The sequence below is a fragment of the Schistocerca serialis genome, chromosome 2 (genome assembly GCF_023864345.2).
Source record: "Schistocerca serialis cubense isolate TAMUIC-IGC-003099 chromosome 2, iqSchSeri2.2, whole genome shotgun sequence".
Lineage (NCBI taxonomy): Eukaryota > Metazoa > Arthropoda > Insecta > Orthoptera > Acrididae > Schistocerca > Schistocerca serialis.
In genome coordinates, this window is record NC_064639.1 from 339,334,543 (window position 1) to 339,356,419 (window position 21,877).

The 21,877-nt window shown below is 45.6% G+C and overlaps 1 protein-coding gene across 1 annotated transcript in view; it reads right to left on the minus strand.

Moving 5' to 3' along the window:
- LOC126457144 (protein gooseberry-neuro-like) overlaps positions 1–21,877 on the minus strand; it is a 430,962-nt gene that overhangs the window by 266,321 nt on the left and 142,764 nt on the right. The window contains exon 2 of the mRNA XM_050093214.1: positions 13,369–13,682. Coding sequence (XP_049949171.1) covers positions 13,369–13,682 — 314 coding nt within the window. The remainder of the gene's footprint in view (positions 1–13,368; positions 13,683–21,877) is intronic.

A 21,877-nucleotide genomic window follows, 5' to 3' on the forward strand; every position in this document is an offset into this window, starting at 1 on the left:
CGTTTTTTTTTTTTTTTTTTTTTTACTTTATTGTTATTTTAAAACCTGTACAACTCAGGTAGGCTGGCAGCGGCACACTACGCCGCTCTTCAGCCATAGCGTTTTACAAGAGTATAAAACATGGTGAATGACAATGAACAAAGTGACGGGCAAAAGAGAGAGGTCACAGAGACATAAAAAACACGGAGTCGTTCACATGTGACGATAACAACACTGAAAACACGTTGGCACGGCGCACAAAACACTGATGAGTCCGACGGCACAAGTGAACGTAGGAGTGGGACAGCGGACACCAAAAACACTATACGACGTCACACACACGAGACACAAAAGGCGACGATCTCCGGCGCGCGAATGTTCACTATACGTGTGCGAGTCCGGGGACCTGCCAAGAGAGGAGGAGGAGGAAGGGGAGTGGGAGAGTGAGAGGGGAGAGCAGAGATGCCACGGGCAGGGGAGATAGGGGGGAGGGAGGAAGGGGGAGAGGAAGCCCGGGGGAAGAGGGGGAAGGGAGGGGACAGGGAGATGGAAAAAGAAGGGAAGAGAAGAGAAGGGAGGGAGGGTGCCGAAAGGAAAGGACACGGGAAGTGGGGGGCGGGGCAGGGTCAAAGTTGATAGGAGGGGTAGACGGAGGGGACGAGGACATCATCAGGGAGAGGGAGCTGGCGGAAGCCACCTTGGGAGAGGGTATGGAGGGTGGAGAGATGGAGACCGGGTGGGACGTGGGAATACAGGCGCGGCAGCGGGCGGGGGTGGGAGAGGATCGGGGAAATGAGCGGGTGAGGAGGATCAAGTTTACGTGAGGTGAACAGGATACGTATCCTTTCAAGGAAAAGGAGGAGGTGGGGGAGGGGGATGAGATCATACAGGATCCGCGTGGGGGAGGGGAGACGGATGCGATAGGCAAGGCGGAGAGCATGGCGTTCAAGGATTTGGAGGGATTTATAGAAGGTAGGGGGGGCGGAGATCCAGGCTGGATGGGCGTAACAAAGGATAGGGCGGATGAGGGATTTATAGGTGTGGAGGATTGTGGAGGGGTCCAGACCCCACGTGCGGCCGGAAAGGAGCTTGAGGAGACGGAGTCGGGAACGTGCCTTGGCTTGGATTGTCTGGAGATGGGGAGTCCAGGAGAGGCGACGGTCGAGGGTGACGCCAAGGTACTTAAGGGTGGGAGTGAGGGCGATAGGACGGCCATAGACGGTGAGATAGAAATCAAGGAGGCGGAAGGAAGGGGTGGTTTTGCCTACAATGATCGCCTGGGTTTTGGAGGGATTGACCTTGAGCAACCACTGGTTGCACCAAGCGGTGAACCGGTCAAGATGGGATTGGAGAAGGCGTTGGGAGCGTTGCAGGGTGGGGGGCGAAAACGTCATCCGTTCCGCAATATATAGCGTACTGTAACTATTCTGCGCATGCGTCGAAAACTTGATAGGTGAACCAGACTGCCCGCCGGCAGCGCCCTCGCTGGCGGAATAGCAGAACACAGTCGCCCTCTGCGTTGCTGTTTGCCGCGGCCGTCGACGCGCTCAGTCGTCTTCGATTAGAGCAAATCGTGAAGAAGATGGGATTCCATGCACTGTCCAGCTGGTAGCCGCTGTCACGGTTTAACAGATTTTCCGCCAGTCGTATTTCTACGGATTCTTTAATAATGGAGTCCCAGAAAGACGTTGCTGTGGACAAAATCATTGTTTTCTCATATTCCATTGAATGTCCAGTAGAAATACAATGTTCAGCAATAGCGGACTTGCTTGGCTGCAAAAGGGGGATGTAACGTTGATGTTCAGTGCAGTGATCTTTCACGGTGCGTGTGGTTTGACCTATGTAAGCCATACCACATTGGCACGGTATCTTGTAAATTACGGCCTTTCGTAGTAACAGATTGTCCTTAACTGATCCCACAAGGTCCCCAATCTTCGATGGTAGGCGGAAAACCACTTTTACCTGAAATTTTCGGAGTATTCTTGAAATACCGTGCGAAGTATTGAATGACGACCGGCTGCAAGCCCGAAATTTGTTTTAATAGTCAATTCGCCGGGAAAATATTAAAATTGACATCCTGGTCTTACCTTTCAGCAAGGTCTTACCTTTCGTCCGCACGCGGCGAAAGTTTCTACAGCTTGTCTTCGTGCTTGCAAAACACTGCCTTGGCCAGCAAGGTCTCTCCTCATTGAGGACATTTGGAGCATTGTGGGCAGCTCGGGATTTTGACAGTGTAAAGCGCCAGGAATTTGTCACGGAACCCACAGGAGGACATCCAACAACTTTATCAATGCCAAGCCGAATATCGGCTTACATAAGGGCCAGAGTTGGACCAACGCGTTTTTGGCTCGCTCAGGTTGGGAAGCTCTTTCTCCTGCGTATTTTTTCTGTAACTGGAATCTTTTGTTTGTTTGTCTGTACATGTATATCACATCTACCGCTTTCGGTCTCACTCGGATAGTTCCTTCATGTTGCTTCGTTTTTCTTCTTATTTTGTCTTAGAGTGCAATAAAGAGCTTACTTTTTTCCATCTGTCTCTTTCTCATTTGACTGTCGCTTATATGGTTACATAGGCCACGGCTGAATTGCTGAGTGTGCATGTAGATCTAGATATAGAAAACCAACTAGCCCAAGGCTATTAAATAAAGATCATTGCCTACAGAGGAAGGTGTGGTCGCTGTAGCAGCGCTGAGAGCCGACACTCGCCGCTACAGGGACTCGGGCGCACAGTCACGCGACGACAGAGTGAGCCCGTGTACGTGCCGGCCGTCCACTGCATTCAGTGGGCATGTATTTTATATGGACCCGCATACGACCTTGAAATGCATTTACAATTACGGTTGGCATCAAAGATCTAATTTATATTTAACAAATGTTCCACGACTCTCCACCGGACGCATACTTCGGCGAATATGTCTGGAGTTACTGCATTCACTGCCGTTGCCATATAGAGCGGAGTCTTAGTTAACCCGAAGTTGTTGAAACGGCAGGCACATAGACAGTCTTTCACAAAAAAAGTCACATATCTTGAGACCAGACAACTTTGGAGGTCAGTGGAGCAATGTGAGACCCGTACGCTCCTTATTGCCAATTCACGTCGAGACAGCTCATTATTAAAACTGTTCTTACATTTTGAGCACTTTCTCGTAGTCGTGGAAAAACCCATATACGGGTACGTGATTCCAACAGCCGTCCTTTCCTTTACCAGTAAACGGCGCAATATAAATGAAGTTTTGCATGGTCTCTCGCGTACTTGAGAACAGTGTATGGTCACTGTGTCCCCCGTATTCTCTTGCTGTGGTGGTCTACTTTTCTACTCAACTAGAACGTAATGTTATACTCAACACTCGGAGATACTGGGGTAGAGTAAGGAGAGCGCCTAGAAACTGTTGTAGAATTTTAGAACATGTTTTTTGCTCGAGTATCATGTCGTTTTTGGAAACCCAGAATCTACTATGTAGGAATCAACATGGATTCCGGAAACAGCGATCGTGTGAGACCCAACTCGCTTCATTTGTTCATGAGACCCAGAAAATATTAGATACAGGCTCCCAGGTAGATGCTATTTTTCTTGACTTCCGGAAAGCGTTCGATACAGTTCCGCACTGTCGCCTGATAAACAAAGTAAGAGCCTACGGATTACCAGACCAGCTGTGTGGCTGGATTGAAGAGTTTTTAGCAAACAGAACACAGCATTTTGTTATCAATGGAGAGACGTTTACAGACGTTAAAGTAACCTCTGGCATGCCACAGGGGAGTGTTATGGGACCATTGCTTTTCACAATAAATATTAATGACCTAGTAGATAGTGTCGGAAGATCCATGCGGGTTTTCGCGGATGATGCTGTAGTATACAGAGAAGTTGCAGCATTAGAAAATTGTAGCGAAATGCAGAAAGATCTGCAGCGGATAGGCACTTGGTGCAGGGAGTGGCAACTGACCCTTAACATAGACAAATGTAATGTATTGCGAATACATAGAAAGAAGGATCCTTTATTGTATGATTATATGATAGCGGAACAAACACTGGTAGAAGTTACTTCTGTAAAATATCTGGGAGTATGCGTGCGGAACGATTTGAAGTGGAAATTAATTGTTGGTAAGGCGGGTACCAGGTTGAGATTCATTGGGAGAGTCCTTAGAAAATGTAGTCCATCAACAAAGGAGGTGGCTTACAAAACACTCGTTCGACCTATACTTGAGTATTGCTCATCAGTGTGGGATCCGTACCAGGTCGGATTGACAGAGGAGATAGAGAATATCCAAAGAAGAGCGGCGCGTTTCGTCACAGGATTATTTGGTAAGCGTTATAGCGTTATGGAGATGTTTAGCAAACTCAAGTGGCAGACTCTGCAAGAGAGGCGCTCTGCATCGCGGTGTAGCTTGCTCGCCAGGTTTCGAGAGGGTGCGTTTCTGGATAAGGTATCGAATATATTGCTTCCCCCTACTTATACCTCCGAGGAGATCACGAATGTAAAATTAGAGAGATTAGAGCGCGCACGGAGGCTTTCAGACAGTCGTTCTTTCCGCGAACCATACGCGACTGGAACAGGAAAGGGAGGTAATGACAGTGGCACGTAAAGTGCCCTCCGCCACACACCGTTGGGTGGCTTGCGGAGTATAAATGTAGATGTAGATGTAGATGTAGAGATCGCAGGATTGAACACCGGGCACCCGACGGAAATTTTCAGCCTACCTTTAAGCTCAATGACGTGACAAGTCGCCAGGAGTAACATATGGTTTGGATTCCATTTTAAAGGCCAGGTTCCCTTTCCTGGAACAGACTGAGGACATGCAAGTCGTCGAAGTGGTGTCCAATTGAAAGAATTGCCCTCGGCTATTGAGTCCAGCAATGTTATTATTATTACTTGACACTAAACGTGAAAGTAAGTTATTACCTTCCAGCTCAACGTCCACAACGAATTTACAAAACGCTACACGTTGTTTGTGACTATCATGAAGGTTTTGCATAAATTGAATCCTACATGAAAAATGTTTGATCAAGCGAACTTTCCGGAACTGAGGATCATATCAATGGAATAAAAATCCACTTCTGTTGTAAGTAATGTGTCTTTTTCGTTGCACGGACTTGTTTCGGAAGCTTAAAGCTCTATCGTCAGGTGCCATAAACTGTGAACAGTAGGAGGAGGAGGAGGAGGAGGAGGAGGAGGAGGAACTAGCTTAAAAGAACTACGTCTAAGGTAGAAAATGACAGTGAGCATTTATTTTTAACATTTATGTTCATGTGTATATTAAATTTATTTGTTTTTTTTTCTATCATTTTATCTCGCTTGTGAGCCACATACATTCTAACGGAGTGAGCAGGCAGCCCTGTTTTCATTACATTTTTGGCGATATCCTATGCTTCCCCATCTCACTGTTTCCTACGTCAGTCGCTTGCTGACAGGCTGCGTTATTCAGTTCCTCCACGGTTGTCAAAGGGGGTTCCCTGCATGAATACCCTTACTTATTTACCATACTTTTCATTTTTTGTTCGGAGTCCTCTCTCTACTTTAGGGTCTTCGTTTCACTCGCATGCGTTGCCTGGCGATGGTTTGATCCCCCGCGTTTGACTAGCCCTATCACCACACTTTCATGTACTTTAATTAGGTGAATATTGTCGCTTTCCATGCCTGTACCTTGGTTATTTGAAAGTTATCCTTAGCTGTTCTAATTTAGATCTTCCTTCTCTTGTTCATTGTGGTTGCCACCGGATGATGGAGCTTTACACTTCCGAAACTGGTCGTGTAATTAAAAAGACAAATTAGCGGATTTTTATTCAATTAATAGAATCCAGTACGGTTTGAGACATAAACGTCGCCACTAAAGACGCTAGAGAGACCATAAGGAATGGCTGTCTCCGCTGGTAGGACGAGGACGTCTTGCGAATCAGATGCGAAACTTTTTTGGACACGTTCTACATGCACGAAGAGGAGTCCTGTGCAATTCCTCTTAGACAAATAACGATTGTCTTGAAGTAGTTTATGCCATCGTCGAACGGTTTGAACTGAAATGCAATACTCTCGACGAAAATCGCGCCCCACAGTTGAGCTGCAGCTGTTGAAACGGAAAACACAAAAAGCCTTTTCTTGATTTGTTGGCCATGATAGAAATCTGATGCGCGATTTCAAAACATGTTTTGTACACATAAATGATCTGCCGGCTGATTAAGCAGCTGTCTTCGACTGTTTGCTGATGATGGTGTGGTGTATGTGGGAAGGTGTCGTCGTTGAGCGACTGTAGGAGCATACAGCATGGCTTAGACAAAATTTCTAGTTGGTGTGACGAATGCCAGCTAACTCTAAATATAGAAAATGTCCGTTAGATTACAGAATTAGTAGTGTGCTGCTTGACACAGTCTCGTCGATTAAATATCGAGCAGTAAAGTCGCAAAGCGCTATGAAATAGAACGTGCATGGCAGGTTGGCAGCAGTAGAGGTGGCTTCTCTACTTTGTTTTATTGGGAGAAGTTTGGGAAAGCGTAGCTCATATACTCTCATGCTCATAAATTAAGGATAATTGCAGAATGTGGTGCCACACAACGTGGCAGTACACAAAACTGGCGCTAATAGCGTAGGCACGTAGGGAACACACACGACACAGATCTGTAAGTTCACGGTATTGGTGATAAGTTGAGAAAACCGTCCCGAAACACATGTGCTACAAAACGCCACTCTTTCCTGCGCATGTACCCCGACATCAATATGGGATATGATCACTATGCACACGTACACAGGCCGCACAATGGGTTGGCATACTCTGGATGAGATGGTCAAGCAGCTGCTGGAGCATAGCCTCCCATTCTTGCACCAGTGCCTGTCGGAGCTCCTGAAGTGCCGTAGGGGTTCGAAGACGTGCAGCGATACGTCGACCGAGAGCATCCCAGACGTGCTCGATGGGATTTAGGTCTGGATAACAGGCAGGCCACTACGTTCGTCTCATATCTTCTGTTTCAGGGTACTCTTCCACGATGGCAGCTCGGTGGGACCCTCCATCAGGAGGAAGGTGGGACTCACTGCACCCCTGAAAAGGCGGACATACTGGTGCAAAATGACGTCCCGATATACATGACCTGTTACAGTTCCTCTGTCAAAGATATGCAGGGGTGTACGTGCACCAATCATAATCCCACTCCACACCATCAAATCACGACCTCCATACAGGTCCTTTCAAGGACATTAAGGGGTTGGTATCTAGTTCCTGGTTCACGTCAGATGAAAACCAGGCGAGAATCACTGTTCAGACTATACCTAGACTCGTCCGTGAACATAACCTGGGACTACTGTTCCAATGCCCATTTACTGTGTTCTTGACACCAGGCTTTACGGGCTCTCCTGTGACCAGGGGTCAGTGGAATGCATCTTGCAGGTCTCCGGGCGAATAAACCATGTCTGTTCAGTCGTCTGTAGACTGTGTGTCTGGAGACAACTGTTCCAGTGGCTGCGGTAAGGTCCCGAGCAAGGCTACCTGCAGTACTCCGTGGCCGTCTGCAGGCACTGATGGTGAGATATCGGTCTTCTTGTGGTGTTGTACACTGTGGACGTCCCGCGTACTGTAGCGCCTGAACACGTTTCCTGCCTGCTGGAATAGTTGCCATAATCTTGAGATCAAACTTTGTGGCACACGGAGGGCCCGTGCTACGACCTGCTGCTTTTGACCTGCCTCCAGTCGCCCTAGTATTCTACCCCTCATAACGTCAATATGTGTTCTTTGAGCCATTTTCAACACACAGTCACCATTAGCACGTTTGAAAACGTCTGCACACTTATTCGCTGCACCGTACTCTGACATGCACCAACATACCTCTGTGATGTGGACTGCTGCCAGCGCCACCGTGCGACGACCACAGGTTAAATGCACCGCATGGTCATACTCAGAGGTGATTTAAACCCGAAAACTGCCCACCAGAGCGTTGATTCACCACGTATCAGCATTATCTTTAATTTATGAGCATGAGTGTATAAAGGAGACGGCATACTTGTAGAACACTAGTGCGACCTATTCTTGAGACCGAGTATTTGGGATTCCTACCAGGTCGGATTGAGCGACGACATCGAACTAATTAGAGGAGTGCTTCTAGGTTTGTTACCGGTAGGTTCGATCAGCACTCAAGTATTGCGTAGATGCTTTGTGAACTCAAATGGAAATCTCTAGAGGGCAGACGACGTTCTTTTCGCGGTGCTATTGAGGAAATTTAGAGAACTCGCACTAGAAATTGAAGAGACGCCATCTGGGATGGAGAGTGTGTACCGGAACATGCTTCGTGTCCTTGCCACATCGCGCCGCTGTTATAATAATGCCTCAGTATTGTTCTGTACGTACAATATGCTGGGTTCTTTTTTGTTTTGGGATAATGTAAACACGTACTCTTTAAGTGTTAATACAAACAAATGTGTTCAAGTGATAAATGGATCTTTCGTTATGTTTTCTCTCGAATTGTTACCTAAAACTGTACTGCGTCATGCCTAATTCATTTCCTAAAGCGGAAGTGCATGAGTTACTCAAACATTTGAATTGAAACCGTTGTAGAAGAGAAACGGTAAGTTGCTGAAGATGGGTTCCTATCCAAAATTTATGTACTGACTCCCCTCTACAAGTCTTAGCAGTTCGTAACGCGAATTTCCAAACATCCTGTATAGTCTAGTCAAATCGGAAGACTCTTTTTGAAATAACCTGTATATGATCAAAAATAGTGCGCGACAATCATCGGCCCAGGTCGCGTGTCACTTAAAGACTCAGTCACAGTGTCTATTTTGTTGGGTTGGCGGGTAAAAAGGTATCGCCTGAAAAGCTCAGAAGGATAGGGCGGGAGGAGGGAGCAGCTATTCAGTCGTCAGTGTGGTATTTAATCCGCAGCGGCAGGCGGCGGCCGCGCTGTGAAACCTTTTCAGAGTATTATGATTGGCAGCGAGCGTACAATGGCCTTTCGTCACTTAGCGGTGATTGCTTTTCAGCCTCGGGCACGAGCCGGGAACTCTGGGAATGCGGCGGGCCCGTCCCGCGTCCCCCTACCCCTCACCACAGAACTGCCGCCTACACACAATGCCGCCGCGGCGGAGGCGGCGTCGAGTGGAACCTAATAACGCAGGCTGCGCTGCGCCCCCCGGGGGCGTGCTGCACCGGTGCCTGTACCCGCGAATCTGCACTCCGTGCGTGAGCGTGCCGTATAGTTAACACTACACCAAGATGCAAGTAAGATTGATTCCTTTTTTTTAAAATGAAAAACGCAGTGAAAATCCTATGAAGCTTTGCACAAACGGGTTGGGCAGTTTCTTGTATGCCCATTGAAAGAGTCACGTCGCTCACCATACTTACGAGACCACAGTGAAAGTTTAAAGACACGCAAGAAAGGGTATATGGGTAGGTGCAGAGAGATTTCGCCTGATTTCGTGCAACCCCACATAACGTAACTGTCACGCAGTTCCTTCTTTATGACAGTTCTCGGCCGGATCCTATAGGAACAACGAGGACGCTCCAGTAGAATTGTCGATGGGCCATGTTTGATCAGGCACCACACAGCCCGGACATGGCTGCCTCTGATTTTTATCTCTGCTCAAATGAACTGGTGGCTATGAAGACAACAGTTTGCCACAGGGCTTCAGCCCAGCGTAAAAACTGTCGGAACACGTAGCCTTCTGTGACGAGGGTATTGGGAAATTAGTACAACTATGCGACAGATACCTAAGTCGGAGCAGCGGTTGTGTAGAGAAGAAGCTGGAAGGTATAGCTAACTGGTGAAAATTTAAAAAAAAAATTGATTTTCGCTTTAGTCCGCATTTTGCTATCGATCAGACCTTACTTTCCGAGTAGCCCTCGTAGAACTGACCGTGTACACCTGAACTAGTTTTGTTTGAATACGTTGGTCAAAACAGATGTGATCCCAAATCCAAAATGGATAAAAAATAATCTATTGTTGTACTGAGAAGTCATAGGACTTCGAAAAAAATTCTCCAGATGACAAAAGAAGTGAAGCACACAGAAGATATAATGGGGAACGAACACGTATGGTTGGCAATAGGTAAGGCAAATGATCGATTTCGGTTTAGTGGGAGAATTTTAGGAAAGTGTAGCTCATCCGTAAAGGAAACCGCATATAGAGCGTTATTGCAACCATTATTTGAGAAGATTTAGAGAACGGATATTTGTGATTTATTACAGAAACATTCTACTACAGCCGACGTACATTTTGCGTAAGAACCGCGAAGATGAGTTAGGGCTCGTATGGACCAATATAGAAATCGTTTTTCCCTCGCTTCATTTACGAGTGAAAAAGTAAGGAGAGTGACTAGTAGTGGTATAAGATACCCCCTGCCATGCACTGTGTGGTGGTTTGTAGAGTATGTATATGTACGTAAGACATTGTCGGATGTCAATGCAAGCATGTCCGAAAGAACAGATACCATCTCCACATACAGAAATGAAATGAGCGTATGGCATTATTGTCCGGGAGACCCCATCCGGGGAAGCTCTGCCGCCGAGTGCAAGTGTTATTTCAGTCGACGCCACATTGGGTGACTTGCGTGCCGGTGCTGAGGATGAAATGATGATGACGACAACACAACACCCAGTCCACGAGCGGAGAAAATCCCCAACCCAGCCAGGAATCGAACCAGGGCCCGTTGCACGGGAGGCAAGCATGTAACCACTCAGCTAAGCAGGCGGACATCCTTGACATTGACGATTTATGTGGGCGTAACGATCAACAAGTAATTTTTTGTGTATTTCTTATACAATTTTCAGTACCATCAAGTAGATTTCGACCCACTGCAGGCTCGCAATGACACATAGGAATATTATATTATGGACCATGTGCAGCTCCACACTATAGCCATCATGATATACCACCTCATGGTTTCTATGGCATGTTCGTTCTGATAAGGTGCATTTTACAGGTACACACACACACACACACACACACACACACACACACACACACACACACACACAATATTTAGCTGCACTAGGTTTCACACTCATTCGCAGTAAATAAACTTACCCACATTCAGCGTTTACTTACTGTCAGTGAGTGTGAAGTCAATTGCAGCTAAATACTGTGTATGAGCTTTTAGCTGCAAAGATCCAGAATGTAACGTTCCTGTAATCCTTCTATCTGATAATTAGAGCGCAGTGGCTCAAAACTAGTTAACGGTACAGAAAATATATCGTATCAGAGATTCGCAAAAAGCTACTGGTTGTTTACTACACCCACACAAATCGCAGTCGATGTGACAATCGTACTGCTGGTTTGATGCTGGTTCCATTTCTGTTGTATGTGAGCTACCCTCTTCATTTCAGCATAACTGCTCAACCTCTTCCATCAACGAAATACTTTTCAAGCATCTAGGCCTGAGCCAGTGAGTCTTTCTTTGCACCATCCATTAAGCTAATGTTTCCAGCAATGATACATATCGTAATGTGAGCCCTACCACTTTTTCTCTTTGTTACATTATCTTCTTTATTGGATACTTGCCTTTTCCCCGTGGCTTCGCCTGCATGTGCGTTTGACACATATATTGAGCACACCATCTGCCGGCCGCGGTGGTCTAGCGGTTCTAGGCGCTCAGTCCGGAACCGCGGGACTGCTACGGTCACATGTTCGAATCCTGCCTCAGGCATGGATGTGTGTGATGTCCTTAGGTTAGTTAGGTTTAAGTAGTTCTAAGTTCTAGAGGACTGATGACCACAGATGTTAAGTCCCATAGCGCTCAGAGCCATTTGAACCATTTTTGAGCACACCATCTCCTTCCCCTCTCTGTATCTATCTCTTCTTCCCACTGCCTAGACACCACATCCTCCCAACACTCTCTATCTCATCCTCCCCACTCTCTCTTTCTCTTCATCCTCTCCTCTTTGTCCATTTCATTCAGGCCCTCTCTCTGACAACATCTTCCTTCTCCTCCCTCTGACCATATCCTCCTCCCCCTCTCTTTCCATTTCCGCCTCGCCTCTTCCTTTTCCAGCTGCCACCTACTCCTCTACACGTCCACCTTCATGTCCCCCTCCTCCCTCTCTCTGTCCATTTCCTTCTCCCTTTGCTCTTCCCATCCCTTTGTCTATCCATCTCAACCTGTTCCCAGCTCTGCTCGTTGGCACATGTACTTCCTGCAGTATAGTTCAATACAGTGGGCCGATACTAGGCCCACAACACACCTGTCCTGCAGGGCAGGCTACATACAAGGCACTTGAAATTCATTTATGTGTCCCTGACATACAAGCTGCCAAGCAAAGCAGACTGACAAATCAGGCCGATACTACTCCACTACAACATGCCTGACATGCAGAACAGCCAACATAAATGTTGTGGCCCAAAAAACTGTTTCATGTCCCTGACAAGTAGGCTGCCCTGCAAAGTAGATTGATTTAGCAGGCTAGTAATGTCCCCACACAATATACCTGTCACTCAAGGTTGCCTAGACGTCAGGGGCTGCAAAAAACACGTTTTCCCCCGTATCTCTGGCAATATTGGCTCTAAGAGGTTAGAAACTCCACATTGCTGATACACGTGAGGCCCGTTGTTTCTGTGCCAAATTTGGTTGAAATCGGTATGTTGGTCTAGGAGAAGATCCCAGTCATACACTGTGCTTTATGTATATAACAGATTTGTTCTTATTAACTCATTTGCAAGGTGTCTTCATTTGTTGTTCAATCAATGTGTTTGCGACTACACCGGATGTAACCAAACAATTCGTCGGTGTATATGATGACATAGCCTTCTTGGTGTTATTCTGTAGTTGTTGGCACCTGTTTTAGGTATGTTTGTTCTCCCTGGCGCCATTTCGTCACCTCAGTCTAGGGGAGGAGAAACTGGAGCACCATCTATCAATGAATCACACAAACACTGCTTTGGGAGTCGTTCTGAGCTTAACTGTTTGTGTATTCTGTTTTTCTGATGGTGATGGGGAATTAACACAACAGTCGCCTTAAAGCCACACCTAGGTTTCTCAGTGTACAGGCTCAATAATTACGTTGATGTCTGGATGTGGCTCACTTTTCTGTCTGTCTCCTCTTATTACGCTATATGAGTGAGACTCCTGCAGTCTTTATTAGGATTCAACATCTCTTCGAAACTGAACCAGTACTTTTATCGTTAGATGTTAACAGAATTGCTGATCCAGAAATACGATTTTAATAATGGAGAGAATGCGGTAAGTAAGTGACAATGTGTCACTATTGGAATGATCTCACTCCCATTACATTCCTCGCTCTTTTTTCGAAACCAAGGTATGTCTTTAATGACCTAATAATTGATGGAACATTAAATCCTAATCTTCGTTCCTTGTTTCAAAACCACATATAACATTCTGGCATTAGCATTTTGCTGTAAATGTCAGCAACCGACTGATAGTGAGTCACATGCGTCTTTATTCCTCAGTGACAGGTGGTCCTTACCTTTATGAGGCGGTCGCGGATCTCCCAACTGAAAATACCCGGGTTCGCCTTCTTGTACTCTTCAATGCGCGCCTCGATCTCCGGCGTGGCGACGCGCGGCTTGGAGCCGCCGATGACGCCGGGCCGTATGGAGCCGGTCTCCTGGTAGCGGTTGAGGATCTTGGAGACGCAGCCGTGCGACACGCGCAGCTGGCGGGAGATGACGCACGGCCGCACGCCGGCCGCCGCCATCTCGACGATTTTCAGCCGGATGTGGTTGGGCAGCGGCCGCCCGTTGATGAACACCCCACCCAGCTGGTTCACCCGACCCTGACCTGAGGGCAAAAGTAATTATTTCCGCTTAGTTAACAGCAAGAGCTCTCATCAAAATAGAGGGAGATGAAATCATGGAACCTCTTAGTGCAGTGGCGAAGACAGTAGATTCATCGTCAGGAGTTATGGTACGATTTCGTAATCCAACTCACACTGCCACTGGGTATGGTCTCAGAAAAACTACCCTCTTCCTGGGGTATGGACCCTCCACAGAGGAGCACGCTGTGCCACAGGCTGACGAATGCCCATGGAGCCCGCGTGGTGGTGGTGTCACCTTACTGACCACTCAGCCACGGTACTCAGACAGTGACCATCGCGTCGGTACTGTACCCCATAGAAAGCTGCAGATCACAATTGGCTAGACCTAGCGATCGGAGACCTCTAAGCTAATCTCCACCAAACAGCGAAGAAATGCCTCAGAAACGACGCTCTCAAATTTCTATGGAAACAAATGTAACTTATTAGCTTCAATTAAACCTCGCCAAGCGCGTCACTAGCCGGTAACTTGTCGCACTGCTTTAATGCCTCTTCCTGCACTAGTGTGCACACTCATTGATCTACAGCGCTTGCTTAGAAAATCGGAAGGTGCCTGAGGTGAATTCGACAGCCGCACCCGGGACCTTGTTTTTACTGTTTTTACATTCTTGCAGGCTTTGCAAATACGCGAGGTTTAATTGAAGCTAATAAGTTACATTTGTTTCCATAGAAATTTGAGAGCGTCGTTTCTGAGGCACTTCTTCGCTGTTTGGTGGAGATTAGCTAGAACAGGGTTTCCCAAACTATGTTTCGCGGAAGAGTGCTGTTCCGCGGGAAGTGAGTAAGTGCTCCGCGAAAAACTATTAATAACATGCCAGTTTTTTCGACGTTTTCACGATTGCTTTCAATTTTATCATGATTTCTGAGTTATTAGTTTTGATTTGAATTCGAATTAATCATTGAACAAAACAAGTTTTTCTCGTGTTTTAAAATTTTATTAACCTTCAAAATAGACAAGGTGTTCTATCAAAGTATCCGGATTCTCAAAGTGTTCAGTCAGGGGAAAAGTTTGTGAACCCCTGAGATAGAAGCTTGACGGGCGAAATACAGTCTTTCAGTATTGTCCAGCGACAATACGGACACAAATTGCAGCCACCGTTGCCATAAAATGTTTGCGGAAACACATTGCCGGGCAAGAAGTGTTTAGATGAGACATACTGTGGCCGCGAAAAGGACGAAGAGAGATAGTGGAAGTTAGTGTGGCTCTTCTGTGTTTGCATTCCACAAGGACGAAAGGTATCAAGAAGAGGAGAAAGTCGGGATTCTTGGACCTGTTCTTTCTTATGCAAGCGAGCTGCTTCCGAAACTAACTGCTGAACTGATGCTGGATAAATATCTTTTCCTAAATAGAAATAATTCAAAAGCCAAGATAGCTTAAATACTGTTTACTGGATAACCGGTTTCAACACACTAAAGGTGCCAGCATCGGATCTTTGAAGATATAACATGACAGGTTTGAGGGAGGGCTTACATGAGTAACACTATATACATTACTATTAGTACAGTACCACATACCTGAATGTAGATTAACATTTATACACCATTTGGATATAACGATACATGAGGCAGACCAGCTGATATAAAATAATTGTCACAAAAAATGAAAAGCAACGGCTCTTGTGGTTATTCTTTTCCATAAGGTACGTAAAACCGCAGCCACAAGATAAAACTATTTGGTACATGACCGCTGCTCGACTATCAAATGTCGGCATCACACTGCCCTATTCCGCGCAGGTATACCTGCTGCGGTTCTAGTGGTTCACAACCGGCCTCTAGATAACGATGTCCAAGCAGTGCACACACAGTCCTGAATACTGAAACACAATGTATACTTTTAATATGTAGTTTAAAAACATTTCGTCTGAGAATTGGGAAGACCAGTGCAAATATGAAAGACTGCGTACAAGTCAAAACCAGATTAGAAGTCACGCTCTTCGATTTTTGGCTAGTCGTCATTCATACAGAAGTTTTATGCACCCCTTTAAATTGCACTTCTCATCCACACTCCACCTGGTAAAAGTCTTTAGGAGCGCTTTGGTGGAAGGAGGCCAGGAATTCATTAAAGTAGTTTGTAATAACAATCAAATGTTTATGTTAATATTCTGTTGTGGTTCAACTCTACATTAGCCCACAAATAAAATTATTCAGATAACAATGTTATGGAAGCGAATATCACCACATTCACATAACTTGCACGATGTAAGTAGCGCATGGCATGGAAGTTAACTGGACAGAGGAATGTTGTGTGTTCCATATATACTGAAGAGCTAAAGAAACTGGTACACCTGCCTCATACCCTGTAGGGACCTCGCGAGCACGCAGAAGTGCCGCAACACGACGTGGGATGGACACAAGTAAAGTCTGAAGTAGTGTCGGAGGGAATTGGCACCGTGAATCCTGCAGGGCTGTTCATAAATCCGTAAGAGTACGAGAGGGTGGAGATCTCTCCTGAACAACACGCTCAAAGGCATCCCGGATATGCTCAATAATGTTCTTGTCTGGGGAGTTTGGTAGCCAGAGGAAGTGTTTAAACTCAGAAGTGTTCCTGAAGCCACTCTGTAGCAATTCTGGAAGCATTGTCCTGCTGGATTTGCTCTAGTTCGTCGGAGTGCACAATGGATATGAATGGATGCAGGTGACAAGACAGGATGCTTACGTAAGTGTCACCTGTCAGAGTGGTATCTAGACATATCAGGGGTCCCATGTCACTCCATGTGCACACGCCCCACACCATTACAGAGCCCCCACCAGCTTGAACAGTCCCCAGGTGACATGCAAGGTCCATGGATTCATGAGATTGTCTCCGTAGCCGTACGCGTCCATACGCTCGACACAATTTGAAACGAGACCCGTCCGGCCTGGCAACATGTTTCCAGTCATAAATAGTCCAATGTCGGTGTTTACGGGCCCAGGCGAGGCGTAAAGCTTTGTGTCATGCAGTCATCAACGGTACACGAGTGGGCTTCGACTCCGAAAGCCCATATGGATGATGTTTCGTTGAATTGTTCGCACGGTGACACTTGTTGATGGCCCAGCATTGAAAGCTGCAGCAATTTGCGGAACGGTTGCACTTCTATAACGTTGAACGATTCTCTTCAATCTCGTTGGTCCCGTCCTTGAAGGACCTTTCTCCGGCCGTAGCGATGTCGGAGATTTGATGTTTTACCGGATTCGTGATATTCACGGCACACTCGTGAAATGGTCGTACGGGAAAATCCCCACTTCACCGCTACCTCGGAGATACTGTGTCCCATGCTCTTGTGCCGACTATAGCACCACGTTCAGACTCGCTGTAATCTTGATAACCTGCCATTGTAGCAGCAGTAACCGATCTAACAACTGCACCAGACACCTGTATGAAGTAGGCGTTGCCGACCAGAGAGCCATATTCTGCCTGTTTACATATCTCTGTATTTGAGTACGCATCCATATACCAGTTTCGTTGGCGCTTCAGTGTATAATTAGCATTTGGAGTAACATATGAAGGCAATGATGAGAGCACATCGTGATGCAACTAACATATTTACGACCAATGTAAATACTGTTTGCGAATCATGAGTGTATGTGTTTCTGAGTGATTCAATATGTATCGGAGGCTGGTTGAGATGGCACAAATAAAAGAAAAAAACACTCATGATGCGCATGTTTAACACCTGTTACAGCATTCGTGTTTTGAAGCTTAGTACGCACTGTTGAGACTCATTGCCACAATTTTTTGTCGTGGACTCTTTATGGCAGATTTCTTTTCCGCGCCACACAAAATATCGTGTCCGCGGCTAGGTTTCATTCAAGGAACCCATAAAGCTGGAAGTTGAGTGATCTCCAGCGCTGCTGAAAGAACATACTGCATGTAAACGAAGCAAAGTTACTGAAGTATTTGTCAGGAAACGTTTTACTTGAACCATAAAAAATAAAATGCCACGTATTGCGATTCGCATGTTTCTTCGCGAAGCAAGTGTTCTCAAACGAATGCAGGGAATGAATTAATTAAAAATATTTGATATCACATGATGAGGTAGTTATCTTTTCGTTATTGTTCATATTTATTGGCATACTTAAAAGATGAGTCACTCATTGCCCGTTCGTTGTTCGGAAGATCTGCAGTGAATTAAGAGTGTGAATCGTGATTGCTAATGTGAGGGAAACAGAAATAGGCTGCCTGAATTCGTCGTCATATTTCGAAATGCGTCGTCAGTGGACATACTTTTACCAGTCGTCTGCATAATTAGAAAGTGTCCAAACAAGTAACATTTTTCGACACACGACGCAGAGGATCGTGTTCACATCTGTGTTTGACCATGGAAAGCAGAAAGCTGAACGTTGAGTCATATGCTGCGATGCTGTAAAACTTCCTTTATACAAAAGAAGCAAAATTACATCCCATGCTGCGTTTTAGTTTATTCACAAAGAATTAAAAACTACAGATTTTAGATTCATATGTTGTTTTCGCTAAGCACTTGTTATGAAACGATTACAGTCACCTTGATCTCACTTAGGCGACTTGCTTGTCCCAAACCAGTTACCCAACCAGGTAAAGGGAAGCTACAGGGTAACGTGGAATCCGAGCCACATTTCGTAAGACGAATCTCCACATGTTGAAAGGCAGAGTGAAAAAAAGTGAGTCAGGTGGTTTTCGATCCTACAATCTTTTTTTTCTAGCAAAACACTTTAATGCTAGACCGGCACGCCAGATTCAAACTGGGTTACGTTCCGCGCTGGCTCAGGCAACTACTTCTCTCTAACATTATGGCGGCTGGTCGCTAGGTAGAAATGGCATCGCTTTCATAACTAAACTTTAATTCATCGTCACTGAGAGAACCTGTACGAAATATGTGTAGATTATAAACAAAAGATTCCTCGTGAATCAGTGTATCTATAAGTGAAAACTGGATCAAAACTCCTACAGAAGTTCCTGAAGTTAGCCTGCATATAGAGAAAGACGAGAAAGGGCGACTTCAGTTTATATATGTAGAGAATATTATTTTCTTTTTACATCATTGACTCCCTACTTATGAGAACCCTGCGGGCTGTTGTAGAATTTCGTTCTTTTCAGTCTAATATCGCAGTGGGCTAAGAATGGGACTGTGTAATTCCCATTTTGGAAAGGAGACGTCAGTCAAACAAGACGCAAGACAGTCGCAATTAGGGAGTTGTATGGCCCATAGAGTCATCTACTGCCAATCTGGGAGAATACACATCACTTTGCATCATATTTACTTTCTTGGCTTAATATGAGACTACCTGTAGCGTTGTCTGTTGTACGAAATGTTCCAGCAATAAATACTCCATACCTTCTCATTCACATCCACGGATGTCCTGCTACTGAACTGCTCGGACTCTGCGCGTTCATAATTCGGCCGTTTTCCGGGCGATTTTCACGACGAATCACGTGGCTCACACTGTAGCACTGAAGAATGATAATTAGATAAACGACGGATTCCTGCATCGGATCCTGCCAAGGTCTCCTTTTTTTGTTTTATTTATTTATTTTTCGTTCGAATACCTACATCGTTTAAATATAAAATTCATCAATAATGTACTAAATCTTCTGCTTCTTTCGCTTGAGCCTTTGTCCCGCAGTTATCGCAAGGTCGGCATGGGTACAATCGGATTTGGCATGGTTAGGTTGAAGGGGTGGCTGGATGCCCTTCCTGCCGCCACCCTGTACCCCCTGGGACGGAATCAATGTACCTCAGTTGTCTGCGTCTAGTGTAAATCATGAAATAGAGCGAATGTGTTTCAAATGTCTGCGAGTCGTGTAACTGAGGCGGGACGTGGGGACCAGCCCGGTATTCACCTAGTGGGATGTGGAAAACCGCCTAAAAACTACAACCAAGCTGGCCAGCACACCGGCCGTTGTCGTTAATCCGTCGGGCGGATTCGATCCGGGGCCAGCGCGCTTACCCGAGTCCAGAAAGCAGCGCATTAGCGCTCTCGGCTAACCTGGCGGGTCAGTTATATGCTAATTAACATATATATAGAATCATAATTTTTATTAAAATGCATGTTTCCTTGTTTCTAATTATATATTGCACTCAAAACTCCAGTTTTAATCCACAAAATGGCTCTGAGCACTATGGGACTTAACTTCTAAGGTCATCAGTCCCCTAGAACTTAGAACTACTTAAACCTAACACACATCCATGCCCGAGGTAGGATTCGAACCTGCGATCGTAACGCTCGCGTGGTTCCAGACTGTAGCGCGTAGAACCGCTAGGCCACTCCGGCCGGCAGTTTTAATTACAAATATAAATTCTTCACTATATGTATTTTGAAAATGATTGTTAATAAATTCGTAATTTTTTAGCTTAAGCAATTTTTATTAATAATCTTTTATAAACTGTCTAAGAATTTATGTTTGAAATGAAAACTGGAATTTTACATATGTATGTAAACAGAAAAAAAGAAGATACCCATTTTTCACAAAAATGATGATTACATATGTGTGCGATCTGTTCTCCTGCTTCCTGGTACCTAATACTCCTCGGTATGATCACGCTCCTCTGATAACAAAACCAAACCACAGTTTTTGACAGAGGACAGCTTCCAAACTTCACAGACACTCTCCTGCGAACCTTGCAGAACTAGCACTCCTGGAAGAAAGAATATTACAGAGACATGGCTTAGTCACAGCCTGGAAGATGTTTCACTTTGCAGCGGAGTGTGCGCTGATATGAAACTTTCTGGCAGATTAAAACTGTGTGACAGACGGAGACTCGATCTTGGGAAGTTTGGGAGATAGGAGACGAGGTAATGGCAGAAGTGACGCTGTGAGCAGGGGGCGTGAGTCGCGTTTGGGTAGCTCAGACGGTAGAACACTTGCCCGCCAAGGGCAAAGGTCTCGAGTTTTATCTGCCAGGAAATTCATATCAGCGCATACTACGCTGCAGAGTGAAAATCTCATTCTGGATGCTTTAGAACACGTTTTCTGGATACTCTCTAGATCAGCTCATTCAGCAGACCAAACATCCCTCAGGCTGTGGCTACGGCATGTCTCCGCAATATCCTTTCTTCCAGGAGTGCTAGTTCTGCGAGTTTGGCAGGAGAGCTTCTGTGAAGTTTGGAAGGTAGGAGGCGAGATACTGGCAGAAGTGAAGCTATGATGACGGGGCGTTAGTCGTGCTTGGGTAGCTGACACGGTAGAGCACTTGCCCAAAGGCAAAGGTCTCGGTTCGGTACACAGTTTTAATCTGACAAGAAGTTTCGTATCAGCGCACACTCCGCTGTAGAGTGAAAATTCATTCAAGATTAGAGCTGGCCTACAGAGGAGTGGGATTCAAACCTTTGTGAGCCAATTTGTTTGTAGGTGATTCCCCAAATTGCTTCAGACGAATTCCAGGATAATACGCCATACAAGGTAACAGCTGATACATTTTCCCATCCTTGTATGGTGTCTCTAGTGATCTACAAAACATGTAACATTAATATTCATTTCTTCAAATGATTTATTTTACTCGGATCATTGAAAAGGACAGGGCCATTTTTTGTGTCAGTAAGGGTAATATCACAAGTGCAGGTGTTTCACACTAGTGTCCAAAAAAAATTAATAGTAGCATACACAAAGGATCAGCCAAAGCAAAACAAGATCGACCAGGTGGTCCCAGAAGGAATCTCAAAAGAAAGAAAGAAAGAAAGCAGCACAGCAGACAGCAACACTCACTATGGCACTGGCAATACAAGTACAGAACATGCGTCACGTGGGAATTACACGTCAGTTCCCTGATAACCTACTGGGCATTATCACCTACAAATTTTTTCTTCTCGTTGTTGCGCATATTTTCGAAGTAGTGGAGACTTGGGAAGCACTTATAGCTACGTTTTCCCCCTCCTTCTTTATTCTCAATATTGAGCGATTGGAATACCTGACGGTTCCTCCATCCTTCTCAGGCATAATCTTTGATGAATTTTATGCTTCCTCATTTTCTTCTTCGGACAAAAGTTTAATCGCATTACATAGAATAACACGTGTCTGTTTGTGAAGAACTTCCCCAGCAGTTACCGTGCGCGAAGACTACGATGTCATGCTATGCGCTAAAGAGATAGCAACGGGAACGTTCGAAGTGCGCAGGTCGACGGGGTCCAGTCAACTGAGGGGGCCGCTCCTAAGGAATCACGGGGTATAATCGCACCAAGCTCACTAAGAGGGTACGTTTCTGTGCCG